The 21635-nt window shown below is 42.9% G+C and overlaps 1 protein-coding gene across 4 annotated transcripts in view; it reads left to right on the forward strand.

Annotated features, from left to right (window-relative positions):
- The first annotated feature begins 4768 nt into the window (after positions 1-4768).
- mical1 (microtubule associated monooxygenase, calponin and LIM domain containing 1) overlaps positions 4769-21635 on the forward strand; it is a 34752-nt gene continuing 17885 nt past the window's right edge. Inside the window, exons 1-9 of one of the 4 annotated variants that reach the window (XR_009796202.1) lie at positions 4769-4929; positions 9628-9910; positions 16182-16389; positions 17661-17768; positions 17870-17965; positions 18132-18287; positions 19574-19674; positions 19801-20058; positions 21359-21474. Coding sequence is in view for 3 of the 4 variants with exons in the window: in XM_061828361.1 (XP_061684345.1) it covers positions 9653-9910; positions 16182-16389; positions 17661-17768; positions 17870-17965; positions 18132-18287; positions 19574-19674; positions 19801-20058; positions 21359-21474 (1301 nt within the window). In the remaining variant the exon portion in view is untranslated. Of the gene's footprint in view, positions 4930-9612; positions 9911-16181; positions 16390-17660; positions 17769-17869; positions 17966-18131; positions 18288-19573; positions 19675-19800; positions 20059-21358; positions 21475-21635 lie in introns of all 4 variants that reach the window. The other 3 variants (XM_061828361.1, XM_061828371.1, XM_061828379.1) reach the window with 3 other exon arrangements.

The raw sequence follows: 21635 nt of genomic DNA on the forward strand, positions 1-21635 counted from the left end.
AAAAGAAAAAGAAAAGGATGTAAGAATCAAGTTAAGTTTTAATGCGGTGGGTTGAACTATTATTAGATTAGAGTCGAAAGTAAATCCAAACTAATGCAATAGTACCTTGAGAGAGGAAAGCCATGACTTTTGGGTTTTTTGAGATATGAACTGCCAATTTCCATTTTCTGATGTTTTCTTCTCCTCTGCTGCCATCTGGTACCTGAGGAACAAGTTGGCACTCCACACACGCTCAAGTAACATTTCAAAAATACAGTTGCCTAATGTTCATCAAAACGAAAACAGGGCAGGGTTTCATTCCTAAAAAGTGTATTCATCATCCATGAAGTCTGACGCCCCCGAGGGTGGAATGCAGTATTATAAGAACAGAACCGTGCCTTCAATATGACTTGAGCGCAGCTTGAATGTAACATTTTTCTTCTGTTTTCAGGACACCTTGTGGGGATAAAAAGATGGAATCTACGGAAGAGGCAGTTGTTGTGAATTCACAATTATTGACGCATTTTTGCACGCATTGGTGATGTTTAATCTCAGGCACCTTGTTGAGAAGCTAAGAGGTCCTCGAAAAGAGGTTTTGTTTTGTTGATGGAGATGTTGATTATTATTAGCATTGGTATTGTATTGTCCTTTTCACCCAACATCACCATTTTTGCCTCCAAAGAGGCGACGAGTGCCACCGCTGCCCCGGGGCACCGGGACACCCGCTGGGAGCAAACGGTCGGTTTTCTGTATTCAGTTGGAGCCAGAAGAGCACACATTTTAGTTTTCGTCCACTGTCTGAAGTCAAATCAGACTGAAACTCTCCCGTTTCCGGTCAGTCAGGATCACCCAAATTATTTTATTTAACTTTGTTAAATGCCACAGTAATGAGAGAAACAATTTATTGGATAATTTCACGTGATGTTTTTTTCAAGGTCAAAAGTTTACATAAAGAAAAGGTACTATGTCTTGAAAGAACATGGGGAAGCCCAGATGATGAGGTTATGGCTTCGGAAGCTTCTGATAGGTTAATTGACAACATGAGTTAACTGAAGACACACCATCGGATGTATTTAAGGCCGCTTAAGGATAACAATGTCAACGTCTCAGAGTGGCCATCACATCCCATCGATGTCAAATCCCATCGAAATCCCATTGAAAATTTGTGGGCAGATCTGAAAAGCCGTGTGCGAGCAAGTCAATTGACAAACCTGACTCAGTGACATCAGTTCAGTCAGGAATGGGCCAGGATTCCAGCAGAGTACTCACTGTCAAAAGCTTGCGGAAGGTTACCCAAAACGTTTGACCCAAGTCATGCACTTTCAAAGCTACTCGATACTAAGGAAATTTATGTAAACTTTTGACCTCGATGAAAATACTGTAATATAAAATTCCATCAATTTTCTGAGCCCGTTATCATCACGAGGGTGATGCTGGATGCGGGAGTGCTGGAACCTATCCCAGTTTTCTTCGGGCAGGAGGTAAGGTAAACCCTGAACTGGTTGCCGGCCAATTGCAGGGCAAATAGAAACAAACAAGCATTCACTCTCACATTCACACCTACGCGCATTTTTTGAGTATTCAATCAACCCATCATACATGTTTTTTTAAGATGTGGGAGGAACCCCGAGTGCCGCAACGAAAGCATTTGCATCGTTCGTTTCAAGCCAAGGGATCTCTCAAGTGCCGTAAAAAAATGTCCACCAGATGGCAGACTGCGCCGTCAGTTTTGAAGCCTCAAGGTTTCATTGGAGGTCACTTCCTGGGACGTTGGGAAATTCAAACTGGCTCTCTCGTGCGACCCGAGCAATGATCATTTTATTCTACGTCATTGAGCCCGAGAGTGCAGAGTGGCCCTGCGCCCTCCGTTTTCGAGCGGACCAGTTAGTTGGCCATCGGTAGGGATACGTCAGTCCGTCTGCCATCTTGAATGTGTCAGTTCTTCCTCCTTCAAAGGTTTCATACTGCCCGGAGTGAGGCGCTTAGGGATAACCGACTGACACACTCCGACAACGTTTCTCCGTGGAGAAAAACTCAGATTTACAAAATCACACAAAAAACATGATTATCAAAGACAGGTTCAAACAATAAGACATTGGCAGACAGAATCTAACTCAAGCAAAAAGAAAAATAATGTTATTTCTGGCAATGAAAATATGTTTTGCTTGGAATGACGGATGGCATTTGCGCTGCCTAACTTAGTTCATGTTGCAATTTCTGCGCTTTTTTTGGGGGGGGGGCGCGTTTTCTTTTTGACAGAAGCCTCTCGGGTAGGCGGGTTTTATAAGGCATGCGGCTTCATTGGCTGATTCCTTTTTGAGTGACAGGAAAGGCCCCGGATGTGTGCTACACGAAGAAGTTGTGACGTTGCATTTCTTTATTTGATTACTGGAACTGTTTATCAACAAATTAGCAGCAACAAACTGTGAGCTATATTGCTGACGTCAGTGAAAACGCCGACTCGCCATTGGCCTGTTTTTTTTTATTATCTTAAGATAACCTGAAACCTACATTACTGATACATACATATAGCAGTTCGTTAAAAGACAGAATTGCATAAAAGGGATTTCCTGAAAAAGCTCTATTATGTGCAATATCTACTTTTGAAGTGATGTCGTTTCCCTCTCCTGAAATAATTTTGTGTTTGCAGCAAACTCTAATGCATGGATAAATCTGGCTCAAGTCACGCCTCCGTCAATCTACCGTCGAGAAAAATCACATCTCATTAGTCTTCATTTTTAATTTCTCCAGATGAACAGGTCAAGATGACGATGCATTCAATGTCCTTGGAGTGATAAAGTAGTTGACTGGACAGGAAGGTCTACTTTGATCATGAATGTACCCATAAAGTAACAATACATTGTATTTGTTTATATATTTAATTGCAAAATAGTTTTTTAAAAAAGTTCTGCAATGCATAAAAAAATCCTTCATTACAAGTGCAACTTCACATCAAGCTGGGCACAATATGAAAACCCAAACAGGAAGTTGCACCAGGAAACACAAAGAGCATTGAGTCAATTATGATGTCAAATGGAGAAATTGCATCAGAACAGGTTCCTCATGAACAACAAATTAATGGAAAAAGTAGATCTTTCAAGCTTATGATGCAAAAATTACACTTCTAGAATTTTCACATTTAATTGTCACCTCTTGGCAGAGGATGAAGCATCTCAATGTCAAGTTCCTGTCCAGACTAGGTGGATGCGATGGGATTTGTGAAAGTTGCGGGGCCATGAACATCGCCGGCCCCTCGTCTGCCGCCATCCTGGACGTCCTGCTCCATTGGCTGAAAGACAGGAGGGTTCATTAAACAAAGGGTTGGTTACAATGAACATGGGCTCAAAGCCAGGACCATTCACTGGCACTTTTGGGGATGCTCAGCAGGCCGTTTGCTCATTGTCACAGTAGAAGAAGCCGACCGGGGAAGGCCGCGCTGCGAGACAACATCACAAGAGGTTGGGCAACTCTCCACTTTTAAGACCTCATTCTTATCCATCCATCCATCCATCCATTTTTTTCACTGCTTATCCTCACAAGTGTCACGGGGAATGATGGAGCCTATCCTAGCTGTCAACGGGGAGGAGGTGGGGTACACCCTGAACTGGTTGACACCCAATTATACGGCACATAGAGACAAACAGCAGCACTCACAATCACACATAGGGGCAATTTAGAGTGTCCAATTAATGTTGCATGTTTTTGGAATGTGGCAGGAAACAGGCACTGGGAGAACATGCAAACTCCACACAGGATGGTCTGGAATTGATCCCGGGACCTCAGAACTGTGAGGCCAATGCTTTACCAGTTGATCCACCGTGCCCTTATTTTTTATCTGTTCAGCATTTTATCACAGCATACTCAATGTTTCCTGTATTAAATATTTACAAAAATAAATGCACTTACACACACACACATGCAATACATGATCCATATCCACACAAATCCTCATGCTTGTTTTCCTTCCAAACAAAATTATTTCAGAAGGAGTGGAAACATCCCATCTGATATGAATACAAACTTGTCATGGTCTGTGTTTTGGTTACAATGTTGAGTTTTGTATTATATGTATTGGTTGCAAGGTCCAAGCCTAAAGTCACAGGTCGCTTTCACGTGATTTTCAGCACGCTCACCAAGTTTACCCCGCTTATCCTCACGAGAGCCACGGGCGTGCTGGTGCCTATCCCACATTTATCTATCCATTTTCTGAGCGGCTTATTGTCACGAGAGTCACAGGGCGTGCTGGAGCCTTTCCCACATCTATCCATCCATTTTCTGAGCCGCTTATCCTCACAAAGGTCACGGGAGTGCTGGAGCGTATCCCAGCTGACTTCGGGCGGTGTACACGTGGCGGTATGCCAGCATTTCACAGGGCACATGAAGACAGACAAAAGTCCCACTCACAATCAAACCGAGGGGCAATTTAGAGTCTCCAATTAATGTTGCATGTTTTTGGGATGTGGGAGAAAACCGGAGTGCCCGGAGAAAACCCACGTAGCCACGGGGAGAACATGCAAACTCCACACAGGCGGAGCCGGGATTTGAACCCAAGTCCTCAAAACTGTGAGGCCAACGCTCTATTGCTCCACTGTCACCTATATTAGCTTTCAAAATGATCTATATGTAAATTGAATTTAGAAATGTTGAAAGACAATTTAGGTGACTTTGTAATGCTTCATTTAGTTCGACATTCTGTAGGACGAGTAATGTGAAAAACAAATAGAAACTGTCGAGTAGAGAAACTGTAATGGATGTTTTGCGTGTTTGGAGGCAGCAAGCGGGCGCCCGCGGCTCCTCTGCAAGTCCCGGAAGTGAGGGGCGCGCGCACGCAGATGACGAGCCGCGGCGCATGTTCGGCAGCCAGGACGCAGGTGAACTCGCGGAGTTTAGTCGGCTGGCAACAAAGTGAAGTCGACGACCGGGATTTGGCTCCTTTCCCGTCTGTTTGAAGTAAGTTGACTTTCGAGGATGTCTCCGGACCGAATTGCGGCCGTATCGCGCTCGCAGCTTTCATTTTTGGAACTGCTTATGTGACCTCAGGAGCGGTTTCTTGCCTCGCCCGTTCGTTCGACAGTCCTCAAATGTGAAGACTTGATGAGCTCGACCATGCGCTTTTTTTTAGTGCCGATAACAGTCCTCGATAATAGGACAGACTTAATGTTTCTAGGTTACGACTGGACAGCGAGTTCCGACCCATCTTATTGTCCACCAAATGTGGCTCATCGGGAAAACGTCAAGCTTGGTGCTTGGAAGTTTTGCTTTTGAAATGTATTTGAATTCTCTCATTTGGAGCCTTGTGTACTGAAGCACAATGGCGGGTCTGTGAATGGAAAAAGTAAACACCTGTCAATATTTCCAAAAGTGTTGACTCACCTGCTTTGAGTCACATGATTTCACGTGATATCCCATAAATCTGTATCATTTATAGTATGATGTTGGTCTACCCTTTTGCGCTAAATGTTTCAAGTCGAGTGGCAAGACTTTCCCCAGTGTGTTTGCGGGAATTGTTGCCCTTTCTTCCATGAGTTTATTTCCCAGGTCACGTGATGCTGTTTGGTCAGGAAGGCCTGGCTCACTCACCATAAATCAACACAAAAGGTGTCCTATAGCAGTGATTTCCAACCTTTCTAGAGCCAAGGAACATATTGAATTACAATTGAAAAAGCCCACGGCACACCAACAAAAGTAAATGTCACCAAGAATGGATCGATTAATTACTGTATGTACTTCCTGCCATCTAATAGAAGATGATTGTTTTTTTTCTGTCTGTCATTGTGCCTCACTGGCATAAATAGATGAATAAAGATACATTATTTCTTGGAATAATTTTTTTTTTTTTTTTTTTTAGCAATTACATAAAATTGGATAACTTCTCACAGCACACTAATGTACCCCGGCACAACTCTTTGGGAATCACTTTTCTATAGGATTGATGGCAGGGCTCTGTGGAAACCAGTCAAGTTCACCCACACTAAATTCTCTCATCGCTGGCTTTATTGACCTTAGTTTGTGCACCGGTGTACAGACATGTTGAAACAGAAAGGGGTGACCCCCAAACTGTTGACTGTCCATAATCTCTTAATACACTGAAGCATTCAGTGTTCCTTTCACTGGAGCTCAGGGCAGGCCTCTCCTCTAACGTTTCCACTCGTAGCACTGGTGTGACTAACTGAAAACGTTGGTCGGCACATGGTTTGGTTGCAGGAAGGACAATGACTGAAGATATATTAACTGTTCAGAAAAATTGTGTCCGCAACAAGCAGCAGCAGCAGACAAACTAATCCATTTAAAAAAAAAAAAAAAAAAAAAAAGCATTTGATCATTTGTTGGACTGAGAGGGGCCGGATCTTCTACTGAGGGCTCTTAAACCTTCCCACTTCACTTTGACCATTACCACAAACATTTAAAAATAATTACTTAAGATTATTAACGCTGTTTTGCAAATTATCAATTTACAAAACAAACCAATTTACCTATTTAAAAACATAGTCTAAAGGAGAACACGGCTTATTACTGCAATTATTACACTTTATTTTATTGCATTTATTTACTACACAGTCCTCTTTGAAGGAGCCTGAGCTTCTTTTGAACTTTGCACATAAAGTATCTTCGTGTCTATGCTACAAACAGGAGTTGGATAGATAGACTCAAATGACTAAAACTATGTTACAAAGCTAGCAGCGCTAAGACATCAATTTATCTGTCTGTCTGTCTGTCTATTTAACCTGTCAGATTTCTAATTTATCCCCACAATGATGTCCGCATTTTTGCAATCTCCCATCGGTTAGTTAGAGCACAGGTTTTTAGAGTGAACTTTGACTAACAAAACCTATCTTCTTATACAGTTATTTGTTATTCGCTAAATATGAATTCTGAAGTTGTGCAGATCATGTGTACGTGCAACAGTCGTGTCCATGCTGCGGTGTTTTGTGAACCGGTTTGTGCAATCGCGATGCGGTAGCCGTGCTCTTAAAAGAGATGGGTTGAATCTGTATGGCCCGTGGTAAAATGTAAGTAACTTGTGCCAGGCTGTAGCCAGCAGATGTGATGACATCATCAAACCTACTCCGACTCGGAATATATGTACATCGATTCTACGGCAACAAAAGGAGCTCACAAGGAGTGAACAGCAGATAGTCTGACTATGAGTGTCTGCATGCTTTCATTTCATCATCATTTGCCACTATATTTGGAAACATCGTATTGTGTGAGGATGTGATCGTTCTATTTTTAACATGGAACATCAAAGAGGATGTGAATATTCCTGACGAGTTTTTGAAGTATTTTTAGCCTTTGCCATGCTTTTAAAAAATATAACCACCATCTTCTGTCTGCCTCCCTTGGGTTGAGTTTAATTACGGCCGGCACTCTTTTCGGTTTGGCGTCTGCCGTCAGGGCTCGTTTGGCGACTCGGATGGTATAAAGTGCAAGGCAACGAGGAGACAGAGTGCCTTTTTTGTGAGGTATGTCAAATTACTGTAGGAAGGATCGGAATAGCACCGTCGTTGCCGTGTCAAGGAAAAACCGAGTTGTAAATCAATGATGGGAAGATTTGGAGAGTGGGTCAACAGATGAAGTACTTGCAACATGTGTTTGATAAGCGTACTTCAACTGAGACTAATTAACAGTGATAAGACGAAGAGGCACCAAAGTCCTATTCCGTGATAGTGTTTGTTTAGGTGGATCAGATACATTTGAAAAGAGTCCAATGTGAAGGCCTCTTAGGGCAAACCGTATCGCAGAGTTGCGTTTTGATAGGACATTATTTCCTCTATTGTAAAAGTGCCTAAAACATTTTATCCACCCAACATCCATTTTGTGTCTTCTTTTGTTCTTTGCTACAATTGATCAGTAGTTGAACTTATTTTTATTGACCTCGACCTCAGAAAACTGAGGCAAATGGCAGGGCACACTGCAAAACAAACCTGCAAATTTCACTCAACACATTTTAGTTTGCACTTTGCAGCTTTGGATTTTCACTCGTCACCATTTGCTTTTCAAGAGTTCACCAATTTTCAGTTTTTATTCAATGAAGCATATCCTGATCTGTTTTCTGGAAACACGAATCTGCAGGTTTTTTTTTTTAACATCCTAGGATGTCACAAAAGGGCACCAAAACCCTAGCAAATTGGAAACTGGTGTCCAGAATATATGTTATGTGATACATATTGATGTCTTTTCATGTTGGAGTGGAGCTAAGTTCAGACTGGGTTGTTAATGAAAGTTATTTCACTTGCTTTTTTAGTTTGAAACAATATTAGTGTTTTGCGATGATAGTTTGTGGTATCCATGTATTTACTGTTGAAACTATTAACATGACCAATAAATGTAATTTTGAGGAAGGAGTGTCAATTCCTTTCAGTTTTTTTGTTCTTCGGGGAAGGGCTTGGTCCTTATCTTGATTGCTGAAAGAGTAACAAATCCTCGGTAAAGTGAATTTAGTTTGAGTTATCTTTCCAAATTTGTAATAAGCAATGCATTTTGAAAGGATGCTTTTGATATCCAGGGAAGTCGTATCCAATGTTCATCTTTCCATGAGGTTTGACAGTACAGGACTGGATTATTTGACTGCTTGTTGTGATCCAACGACTTAAACAAGGCATCGTAGGACTCTTGCATGCAGCATAAATGTTTCTTCTTGATCATGTCTGTCTGTCTCCAGTGGAGGCAGCCCTGAACCGCAGAGGGGAGGTCCTCTTTGGCACCCGTTGCCTTGGTTACGTACCGGAAATGTCACTTGTACCAAATAACGTGTACGGCAGGTTCAGCATAGTCTTGAACAAACCACAGGCTCGTCTCATTGACTAATATTGACTCCAAAGATTAGCGTGTGCTGAAAGTAAACCTCCTTCAGTCAATATTGGCAAAACATTTTCCATGTGACTATTCCATTCCATTTTGACAAAACCTTTTTCCTCATTCATAAAATTACATCTTTTTCCCATTTCAATGGGGCCCTCCTACACTTTTTATACCGGGACTTGTTGATCAGCATTGTTTGTTTTTATTCCATTTCTATCTACTTATTCAGTGTTGTTGAGTCTTCTGAAATTTGAGTCCCTGCCCCATTTCATCGGTGCATACAGTACATACTGAATAATTTTCCAAAACTATATTAGAATAAGACAAAACAATGGTGAGCTGGACACCTGACATCAATGATATATCATTATGAATATCATAATGTCTGCACACTGTTTGTTCCCAACATTCACGTTTAGGCCAGTAGGCCGATATACGGTTATTTGCAAACTCTTTATATATGTATTTTTTTTAATTCATTCAGGATAATATATAAAAATACTCTTGAGGAATGTTAAACTTGTGGAAAAAGTTGAAAGCAAAACCGAGCTTGTCGTCTGAGGCTTACACGTAGGCATGACATTATAAAACACAGACGTGAAGTTACCAAAATAAGGAGGAGGAAGTTGGCAGCGAGTCAGGCAACCTGCTGATAAAGACATGCGCAGTGTTGAATCATCAGGTCTGTCATTAGGAACATGTGTAGGGGACTGCCCATGATACAGGAGGTAGAAGACGAGATTACGCCTATAAAAGTCCTACAGCTAGCAGCAGGCAGGCTTTTTGATCTTGAAACTCCGCAAACAGGAAGTCTTTTAACCTAAGCTTCAGTGTCTTTTTGTGCAGCGCAGCGGGACAGCTCTCCCCATCCATGGCAAGCCAGGACCCTGTCAACACTGCCCACGTGGCCTTTGACCGCTTTGTCCAAGCGCAGGACTGCAAGGATGTTCAGTGGCACTTTGATGAGTTGTGTCAGCAGCTAGACATCAATCTGAAGGATTTCGAGAACTTCTACAGCAAGCTGAAAGAGAGGCTCAACTACTGGAGGGCAAAAGCCTTGTGGACAAAACTGGACAAAAGGGCTTCTCACCCCGACTACCAGCAAAGGAAAGCCTGCGCCAAAAACAAGGTATCGCTAAGATGCAATTTTCTTTGACAATGCGGCTTTATGGTTTTGTATTCCTCTCCCCCAACTCACATTTTAACGTTAACATCAAAGCATAGTGGCTTGCTATCAGAGGGTTTCCTGCCCTGCCCAGAATTATTGTATACTTTTTAAAAGGTTTTCTGTCGGTCCTTTAATTCCTTAAACAGTTGTAATAATGTGAATGTTAATAGACCAAATGTGTGTTTATCCCCCCACTGCATCTTCTTGTTTGTCTTAACCTTAGTTATTATGTTGCACCTTGAGGGAGAGTGTGGCCTTCAGACACATGACTTGTCTAGTTTTCACTACATTGTGTAAGCTGGCTAAAGTGACTTTGCAGGTGGGTGAGAAAAGAAGTCCTTTAATCCACAATGTCAAAACTAAACATTTGGGTGTGACGCAGCCATGCTGTCAAACACATTATCTACGAGTAAAGCAAACCAAAGAACATTTATTGATATTGCACATTTCCTACACAAGGTAACTCAGTGTGCTTTATATGATCAAAATCATTTTGAAAATAACCAGAAAAAATGTTAACAGTATCAAACCATTGAAAAACAAAGAGGATAATATAATTATAAACAATGTATGGTGCACGAAAGATCCCTTACAAGTGAACATTTTCTAAAAGGCATGAGGGAAAAAAAGATGATTAACCAGGACTAAAAGACATTGAGACTTGGGGGTCTCTTCATTTCTTTTGGGAACTTATTTCATTTTCCTGCAGCATAGCAGCTAAAAGTTACTAAATCACGTTTGCTTTGGACTCTGCTCTTTACCTGATCTGGGTCGGCAGATCTCATAGCCCTATCACACTTATATTACATTAGCTTCTCTTTAATGTTTTCAGAACCAAAACCATTTTGTGATTCATAGACTGGGAGCAGATCTTTATCTATTCTGAGCATGCCTGGGAGCCAGTGTAGAGACTTTAGAATTAGGGATATTGTCAGGTTTAAAAAGCTTGACTCTCTATTAAAAGAAGGCGAACAGACAAGGCTTCAAGTTTTACTTGCTGCAAGGGGAGTGACAGGACTTCTCCCTGCTTCCAACCAACTCCAACTCGTGTCCCCTTGCAGCTTCTTTTTATTCGCATAAATCACATGATGATTGTATGTGTGTGTGTGTGTGTGAGACTGTTTGATTGACTACATATGTCTGATTGATTACATCTATCTGATTGATGACATCTGTTTTGAAGACAATGAGTTCAAAGGTTGAAGTTTGGTGGTGATGTGTAACTAACTACAGTATGTACAAAATTAGAACATATTAATGATTTAACATTTCCCTCCTGTTTATCATTTTGGAAATACGAGTGGGGACATCAGAAGTCAGTTGGATTTTCAGAAAGTTCATAATTTATACTTGAGCGTATAAAAGGCATCAAAAGTTTATTTTTAGCTGTAGCTGCATATAATCTCGGTCTACTTGTTGTAGAAGGGCATAGTTCACAAAAACATTTGACCTTGCTCGAACCATCATAGATTTCAAACGTGTGATCATACACATTGTGAAAAGGCAGAACAAACCTGGGACAGTAATTATGGATACAAGGAACTTCATCATAACAAAATACCAAGGTCGGGAGGTGAACCAGGGCCAATAATAATAATAATAATAAATAAACAGTGAACATCGTTGCTCATTTCTGAACCCATCAAGTGCGGGTACACAGCAGCCCAAGCAAGTCGAGTGTAGATATTCTTGGTACTGGAGTCGCGAAACATGTGAGGAGAAAGGCAAAGGTTGATGTCAAGATAAACATCCCATTGCTCATCTTTGGGATCCACAAGGCACAGCTGACATGGACCCACTTGGTTCCACTGCGGGTGGGCTTCATAGCATCGCCCCTTTTCGGGCACAACTGGCACTTTGGCAGGATACCTGGTGGACGCAGATATTGAACTTGTTGCAGAACACCATTTCGTTGTCGTCATGTCCGTTGGGGAACTGGCACGTTGCACACCACATTCTCATTGTACTTGATGCCAAGCCCCTACTGTGTCTCGGTAGTGTGTGTCATATTGTTATGACAACGGTGCTCAGCACTCCATGGCGAATTCATCCAGTGGCAGAAGAGAAAACCTTGCAAACTCCTCGTTGAAGACCTACAGCCAGGTGACATCTTCCTCGTTGAGGTCGTAGTGACACGCCCTCCGCCAAAGTCCTGATGTCCACGTAACTGAGGACCAGGGTGGCAGATGTGTGGATCAGCTTCTTGGGCCTGATGAACATGACATCCTGGCTTTTGTCAGTGAGCACCCGGGAAACGAGCTCCGGGATGGACTGCTGGCTAATGGGCTTATGGATACCCTTTTTCTCGCTTCTGCTTCTATGGATCGGCCAAGACGTAGTAATCCTCTGTGTTGAGCTGGTACGAGTCATGCACCTTCATGGTGGTGATCAGGTCCATCCTGAAGACCTCAGATGGTTTCTCTCTGCATCCTCTCCTGGCCTGGCATGAAGTCTGGGACCAGCAGGTGGAATTGCTGGCATTGTCGGACTCGTCGCTGCTGCAGACTTCTTTTCATGGTGGGGCATCTGAGTAGTTCCAGCTTCACCACACTTGTTGATCTGTCATTGGTTGTTCACGGAGGGACACCATATTCACAGAAGAGTACCAAGCGTTGGCATCCATTGGAGAGGTGGGATTGTCCTTGCTCCATGATGATTCATGTCCGTAGAGCCAGTGACAAACACGTACAGTCCCAGACTGGCCAGTGCGGAGGAGCCATGCTCCGAACAGCACGAAGGCCAGCAGTCCCAATAGTGGCTCTCTTTTACCTAACATGCTCAAGCGCGGATCAGCTGAATTCTTCACCGGTTTGAGACCAGGGCTGCCTATTGCTACCCCACCCTTTGTAGCCGGACTTCCACCGCTACTCGTCGTTGAATGAAAAGGGAGCCACAGGCTTGCAGTGGGACAAGTGTATCCATGTGGGACGTTCTGCTATCTTTAGCACTGTGGGAGTGGACCATCCCTGCGAGGTGAGGACCAACACTTCCTCTTGATGACTTTTCTCAGGACCCAATCACCAATGGACACCAACAGCACCTGTGAAGAAGGCACAGTAGGCGGCAGATCATTTGCTTCTTTTACAGTTTTATTTAGCAGCATCTCTTTCACCCAATCGCTTAAAGTATTTTCTTCTGACTGCTGCACTGGCCGCTCTACCATGGGCAGTCTAGTCTAGTCTAATCTAATCTAATCTAATCTACTAGATACTATTTCAAATGGGAACAATCCTTTATCTGTTGGGGTTATTTTCATATACAGTTTTACTAAATGAAGTTTTCCTTAATCAAGACTCCTCTGTCCCATTGCTTCGTTCCACTAGTTCTGCACAATGATTTTTTTTAAAGTTATTTCTAGATTTGCAGATACTTGACTTTTTTTTTTTCATTAACAAAATGTGGCACATTGTTGCCATACAATTTTTCTGGGATGCCATGAGAAGGAATAATATATTTACACAAGAACTTTGCCACAGTAATAGCATCAGCAATTGTACATGGAAAAATCTCCACCCATTTAGATAAGGGCCAGATCAATACTAAACAACATTTGTAATGCTGTTTAACTCAATAAAATTAATGTGTAAAACTGGAAAGGGTGACTACCTTGGGGAAACTGCCCTCTCTTAGGTCTGCAGTTCCCTTGAGTATTGTGTTTGCAGCAATTAAGACATGATCTACAAAAAATTTTTGAGTAAGAATTGTATCCAAAGGTGTGAAAATGTCTGTATAATATCTACCATGACCATCCCTCCTGTTGAGACATGGCAAGGCCTGTGACTCAAAATTGCCAGTGTTTTAAACTGATCTTTTTTTTTTTGGTAATACACATCAGTCCATTCACATCAGGGCCGCTGGAGGCACATTCTGGCTGAGGCTGGGACGCAGCCTCAGCACACATTTTGTCAACATGTGTCATTATCCAAGCCGTTTATCCTCACAAGAGTTGCGGGAAAGCTGGAGCCTATCCCAGCTAACTTCGGGCGAAAGGTGGACTACACCCTGAATTGGTCGGCAGTCAGTCACAGGGCAGATATCGACACAATCACTGAGCGGGAATCGGTCCCACACTGCCCACACCAAAAGCAGACGTGTGTATCACTACACTCTCAGTGATTCTAGTTGCACACAATTTAAAAGAGAACATTTAAAAATGTCTTTTTTTTTTCAAATTTTACTCTCAGCTCTCTTTCTGCCTCACTTTCTTTAGCCTGTTTTAAACTGTTGTGGCTGGTTTTAATATAGCCACTGCTTGCATTACTTCAGCTGACTCTCCTGCCTTTCTCTTTCTTGCCTATGCTAACCAACCTCTCGCCATCCTAAGATGTAAGTCTTAATCTTGGCTTTTCCTTACTTCCCTATAACACTTGCCATCAATCTTTCTACCAACCTGCTGCATCCTTCAACTGTTAACTTGCCATTTAAGCCATGCTATTTTTCTCTTTTTTTCCCTCAATTTCTTTAAGAAACATCATGCTGCCCAGTAAACATTATTTTGTAAAGTTTACCCCCCCCCCCCCCACCCCTCTAGGGCAGACTTACTATTCCCACTCACCATTATGCATTTCTACGTTTGTCCCCTAGAGACTACTTGTCCTTTTTAGGACCTAACTCCTAATCCACTACCTTGTGAACTTCACCGGAACACAGACTTCTGTTAGCATCATTAGGTTTCCATCCATGACCTATGATTCCACAAGTACGTAATGACATTCACACTGGCATTCACCCACTCACACATTTATGGATCCTTATAAATAAACTCTTAAAAGGTGGACTAACCTTAAAACCTCCTTCTGGCGGAGTAGCCTTAAACCTCCTTCTGGTGGAGTAGCCTTAAACCTCCTTCTGGCGGAGTAGCCTTGGAACCTCCTTCTGGCGGAGTAGCCTTGGAACCTCCTTCTGGCGGAGTAGCCTTGGAACCTCCTTCTGGCGGAGTAGCCTTGGAACCTCCTTCTGGCGGAGTAGCCTTGGAACCTCCTTCTGGCGGAGTAGCCTTGGAACCTCCTTCTGGCGGAGTAGCCTTGGAACCTCCTTCTGGCGGAGTAGCCTTGGAACCTCCTTCTGGCGGAGTAGCCTTGGAACCTCCTTCTGGCGGAGTAGCCTTCACTTACCGGTTCACGCGTTGTCTGAAGGCCAGTAGTTCGTGATCCTGTCAACCTTCGTCCACCGGGGGGAGAGTCCTCTGGCAACCGGCCTTGCCACAAATTCACATCCCACCAGGGCTTTTCTTCAGGAACAGCTAAATGCTCCTGGCTGTCGACAGACTTCGGTGTGACTTCTCCCTTCTCGATGGGCGGTGGTATGTTGGGGATCCGGCTCGAAGGACCAAATGTCAGGTTTAAAAAGCTTGACTCTCTATTAAAAGAAGGAGAACAGACAAGGCTTCAAATTTTACTTGCTGCAAGGGGAGCGACAGGACTTCTCCCTGCTTCCAACCAACTCCAACTCGTGTCCCCTTGTAGCTTCTTTTTATTCACATAAATCACATGATGAGTGTATGTGTGTGTGTGTGTAACTGTTTAATTGACTACATCTGTTTGATTGACTACATTTGTCTGGTTGATTACATCTGTCTGATTGACATCTGTTTTCAAGAGAATGAGTTCAAAGGTAGAAGTTAGGTTGTGATGTGTAACTAACTACAGTAAGTACAAAATGAGAACATCATTTCTTTAACAGATATTATGTCCTAATCTCATTGTTGTGATCACAACCCGAGCCGCAGTGTTCTAAATGAGCTCTAGCTCTTTAATGCTCTTTTTGAGGAGTCCAGGCAGAAGTTTACTGGAGGTTAAAGCATGGATGATGATGATGATGATGCAAGGCTTCACTCTAGATAATGTTCATCAGATAGTAAATGGTGGTTTTACTGATTTTGATACAGTATGACTGCCTAAAGTGAGGTTGGTGTCTGGGGGGGAGTCCTGTCATATTTTAGAAGCGAGAAAGAGGACAAAAATCAACCTGATCACCAAGAGAAATGCAAGCAAGGCAGGCGCAAACAGCCAAAGCGTCTGCATTGTACAGGAAAAGGAAGTAAAGTCTAATACTAAATTAGTCATGTTATCGCAAACGTAAATTAAATGCAATATGATAAAGTTTCATGTCCGTTGTTTTCACACCTCATCGCCCTCTCATCATTTTGCAAAGATCAGGGTCAAGGACATGTTCAAGTTGGATCCTCCCATAGTGGTCATAATGGACTGCCAGTCTGCTCGTTCCCCCACAGTGTCTGATCCTGGGCGCCGGGCCATGCGGGCTGAGAACTGCCATTGAACTCTCCCTACTGGGGGCTCGGGTGGTGGTGCTAGAGAAGCGAGAGAGCTTCTCCAGGAACAATGTTCTCCACCTGTGGCCTTTCACCATTTGTGACCTTCGCAGCCTCGGTGCCAAGATGTTTTATGGAAAATTCTGCACCGGCTCGCTAGATCACATCAGTGAGTATGGATGTTGTACTATGTGCAAAGCAAAACCAAAGCAAATTCATTTATATAGCACATTTCATAGACAAGGTACCTTACATGATTAAAAGCATTTACTAACAAAGGGAAACAGCTTCGAAACATTAAAAAAAGGATGTAATTTTTAAAATATATCATTTAAAAGTGGAAATAGTTTTGAAAAGCATAAAAATGTTTTTAACCTGGGTTTAAAATCATTCACACTTGGCGGTGACGCCACATATTACATTTGTGTGCTGTTTAATTAAATGCTGCTTCACCATGTTTGATTTAAACTGTTCTTTCTCTCTCTCGGTCTTTCTCCTCTTTTTCCCCGTCTATTCCACTTGCATTTCTTTCATGTATTTAGGACCTAAACCAAATGGTGATTTACAGACCAGTAGCAGAACTTTAAAATCTATTTTAAAGCTGACTGGAAGCCAGTGTAAAGACTTTACAATTGGAGCGTTTGTGCTTTGACCTCTTTATTCTGATCAGAATCTGAGCTGCAGCATTCTGACTGAGCTGCAGGCGTTTAATGCTGTTTTTAGGGAGTCCACCCAGAAGACCATTACTATAGTCAAATGTACTTGAGATAAAAGCAACGGTGGTCTTCTCGTGCTCTACTTAACACATGCAGCCCTTCACTCTGGATGCATTATGTTCCTCAAATGGTAAAACAGAATGTTTGTTATTGATTGGATAGAACTGCTGAAAGTCAGGTCGGAATCCATCAGAATACCAAGGTTATTTATGTACCTTTTATTAATAGACGGAGAGGTTGCCTGAACTTTTAGAAGAATCTGTAATTCCAAGAACACACAAAACTGGTCAGAAATAGCCACATCCTTAATGTCAAGTGATAGAATTTCAACATCCTTCAAGATGACGACTGGGTCATCAGATATAACCTGGAGTGTGCGTTAAACTCTTATGTTATGTTATTTTTTTTCTTCTCTGGCATTGCCACGCAATCTTCTTTATGTTCCAAGTACTATATGTTGAAAACAAGGACTTTGTCTCCCGTGGTTGAAGCCGCTCTAGTACCACAACAGACAACTATTGACAGAGAATGCTTTTGCGACATATAAATAAAATCCGCAGTCACTGAGCAATAAAAGGTTACCATGAGAAAGTAAGTAGAACGCAGGCAAACAACAGGCCGTATCAATTGTGAATTTGAGTAAAATTCTGAATTTAAGTACCATATATGCCGCAGGGCTGCTACAAATGCCCTGATTGAACTTGCCGGACTTTTTGGTTTGCAGGCATTCGTCAGCTGCAGTTAATTCTTTTCAAAATCTCACTCCTCCTTGGTGTGGAGGTTCACACCGGAGTGGAGTTCCGGGGTCTGCTTGAGCCCTCAGGAGAGAAAGGTAGCCCTTGGAACTTTTTAGCTTGCTCTTTCAGTGCAGCATCTGCGGACTTGATTTATGTCCATCTCTGCTGAGGCACTACTCTTTCTTGAATTTGGCAGGTTGGGCGGCCAAGGTGCTGCCCGAGACTCATCCTGCTTCGACCTACCAGTTTGATGTTTTCGTCTCTGCCGGTGGAGGCAAGTTTGTCCCAGATGGTGAGACATACCACATGCTGTGACACAACGGGGGCCGTGACCGGCAGCAGTCCAAAATTTTGCGAGCCATGATGCAGTTACTCATCACGGCTTCATTACCATCCTACTGCGCTATCAATACCTGTTTTGTTTGTGCCATTTTTGTCCCCCGTTCCTGGTCTGCTAGGCTTCAAGCACAAGGAGTTGAGAGGCAAGCTAGCCATTGGCATCACAGCCAATTTTGTCAACAGGTTCACGACGTCGGAAGCTCAAGTGGCAGAGATCAGCGGTGTGGCCCGCATCTACAACCAGAAGTTCTTCCAGGACCTTCTGACAGAGACAGGTATGAATCCACTTGTGGTCAGATGACAGAAATAATGAGGAAACGCAACCTTATTTAGTATAAAAATGACTTGCAAGAGGGGAACCTCTTTTTTCCCCAAGCAGAGTTCTCATACTTTTAGTCCAAGTACCGCCTAAAAAAATACTGTACTTGGCTCAAACAACTGTGTGAGGAAGAGAGAGGTAAAAGAGTAATTTCTGGTTCTACAAAAAAAAAGCCAATACTTTTTGTGGCATTGTATTAGGCTGGTACAAGTCCTGCGCCATTTGCCATTATTTATTCTTTGAACCAAAGTAAAAAAAACAAATTCTAAGGGTGGGGAATATTTTGCGTCTTTGAATCTATTGCTGTTGTTTTTTTTACTGCTAAATACTTCCCGTTCTTGGATGTTGATTATCTCTGTTTTTTTCCACCTTATGAGACCCCCAGAAGCGACTCAAGCTCTTGAGTGCAGATGACTCTACCTCTTTCCACTTATTTTTTATGTAGTTTCCATCCGCGCAAACTGAGGGTAAAAAAAGTAACAAGCCATTTTTGTCAAAGTAGAGAAAGTTTAGCTTAATCAGGGAATCCCAGACTTCCTTCTCCACAGCCACTTCCTTTCTGTCTTCTGAGTGGAAAACCGATAGGCGTATCCTTCCAGCGTGTCCTAGGTTGTCTCCTACCGGTGGGATGTGCCCAGAACACCTCACCGGGGAGGTGTCCTGGAGGCATGCGAAACAGATGCCTGAGCCACCACATCTTGCTCCTCTGAATGCGGAGGAGCAGCGGCTCCACTTTGAGCCTCAGAGAACTTAGCTCCCAGAATCATTGACAGACAAAAACCCCTTTACCACGATAAGGTATTGGGTCAAGGAGCAGTATATAAATACCAGTTGTATTTAATTCAACGTCATTACAGTGTTTCTTCCCTGTCACTACAGTTACATTTCCTTTTGCACTAGTTGTTTGGCTACTGCTATTTGAGAGTTGCCCTCAAATACCGTTTTGATTTCATTTTTTACTCTGTTTTTACTTGGACTAGAAAAAATTCACGCTTTCAGGTTGACTTTAAAGAGACGATTGAAGAGTTTAACCAGGCTGTTAATGGATGCTAGCTTATTTTCATCCATTCCCTTTTGGCCTGGGCACCAGTCATACGAGTAACAGTTTTGAAATAAATTATGATCATGGATTCCTGACAACCTGCCAGGTATTACATGCTGTAGTTATTGTTGTCCTCATTCTTTCGTTCTCTCTCTCTCCCCCCCCCCCTCTCCCTTGCTTCATACCTTTCCACTGTGCAGGTATTGATTTGGAGAATATCGTTTATTACAAAGATGACACCCACTACTTTGTCATGACTGCCAAAAAGAGGAGCTTGCTGAAGAAGGGTGTCATCAAACAGGTACACAACCATCACAATGATCTAGTGTTAATGTTCTGGACGCTACGTGGAGGTGGAAGGACCAACAATAATCTAGCGATCAACAATGATCGCTAAGTTCCTCCAACTTGTCATTGTGTCGTTCAGGATTTCAATGAAGCAGAGGATTTGCTGGCGGCGGCCAACATTGATCAGGAGGCGCTGCTCCGCTACGCCCGTGACGCCGCCCACTTCGCCACGGGGGGAAAACTTCCCGAGCTGGAGTTTGCCCAGAACCACGCTCGCCAGCCAGATGTGGCCGTCTTCGACTTCACCTGCATGCAACGGGCAGAGAACGCCTCGCTGGTCAGGGAGTTGAGAGGCAAGAAGCTGTTGACAGCTCTTGTTGGAGATTGCCTGGTGGAGGTGCGTCTGCACCCTTGTTGTGTACAATGATGTCCAGTGTTTCATATTTAGTGTCCACAACTCCTGACGTCAGTGTTGACTCTTTGACTTTTACTCTTGACACTGTACCTGGGGTTCATGGAAGGTGCCAATTGTGGCATCTGGTATTCCCTTGTTTATCTTTGGGGTTATGCTCCTTGTTACCATATTCTGGAATTGGATGCAACTGAGGATTTGACGCTTGATATTGATGCACACTGAACCTTTGCACTGTGAAGAATACAGCGGGCGTGCTGGTGTCTATCCCAGATAACTTTGGGTGAATGATGGGGCTGAACCCTTAATTGGTAGCCAGCCAATCGCAGGGCACACAGAAACAACCATTTGCACTAAAATTCACACCAAGTAACCTTAGGTGCATGTTTTGGGGATGTTTGAGGAAACTGGAGTGTCCGGAGAAAAGCCACTCAGGCACAGAGATAATATGCAATGTCCATACAGCCGAAGCCGGATTTGAACCTCCAACCTCAGAATTGTGAGACGAATTTGATCACCATTCTCTACCATGCCATAATTCAAGTCCATTTCTATTTTTTTTTCAGTATATGGTTGGAACGCCAATTGCTTTCTGTACATGTGCGGCCAGACACTGAATTCCATGATAAAACTACTGTTGAATTTGAATGACAGTTAGCTTTGAGCTAGCGATTTTTTTCTGTCCAAAACCGAAAAAGAAATGTAAACTGTGATGCATTTGAACATTCAAAAGGTATGATTCCATTGTTATGCGGACATGGTTTTCCAGTGAACTTCAACTGGATTGTAAATAAATGACTTAAAGCGGGCAGCATAAGCAAACGTGAGCGTCTTGGCAAGTTGTTGCTGTGATCACGTGAGCTCTGCTTTTTATTTGAGCGCTAGTGCATAGAAGTCCTGGAATGCACTGCTTGTGTAAAAGAGGTCAAATCTGAAATTTCACACGCAGACCTGACCAGATTTGATACTGCTTTGTAAGCTGACATTGGACCGATGTCAAAGATAAGGTTAAGATCCAATGTTGGTACGCCCACATAGTAGATAGTGAGAGCAATGAAGTTCGAGTTCGCTTTTGCACGTGTAAATTTCGAGTAAAGCAGGACCCCGAATTGTCTGTACTGTAGTTACTGTACGTATCCATACGTGAATGGTCGCATGTCTCTCTGTCAGCACGGTGACTGTCACGCCATCATTAAGGGTATAGAATGGGATCGCCTCGCTCAAGAATGCACAGGATAAAAATGGTTTCAAATTGAGTGCTGCCATTTTGTGCTCTTCCCCGCAGCCATTCTGGCCCCTGGGGACGGGAATTGCACGTGGATTCCTGGCAGCTTTGGACACAGCGTGGATGGTGAGGAACTGGGGCCTTGGGGTGCCTCCTCTCAAGCTCTTGGCTGAGCGGTGAGTACAAACAGCTGGAATCCGCAACTCTAGTGAAAGTATGGCATACAGGAAATTTAATTTAAAAAAATAAAAATAAAACATTTCCTATGATTTATTTTTTTTTCCATGCAAAAGTAAACTTTCACAAAACTACAGAAAAATCTTTTTGTACTAACTTT

This window comes from Syngnathoides biaculeatus, chromosome 2 (assembly GCF_019802595.1).
Source record: "Syngnathoides biaculeatus isolate LvHL_M chromosome 2, ASM1980259v1, whole genome shotgun sequence".
NCBI classification, from domain to species: domain Eukaryota; kingdom Metazoa; phylum Chordata; class Actinopteri; order Syngnathiformes; family Syngnathidae; genus Syngnathoides; species Syngnathoides biaculeatus.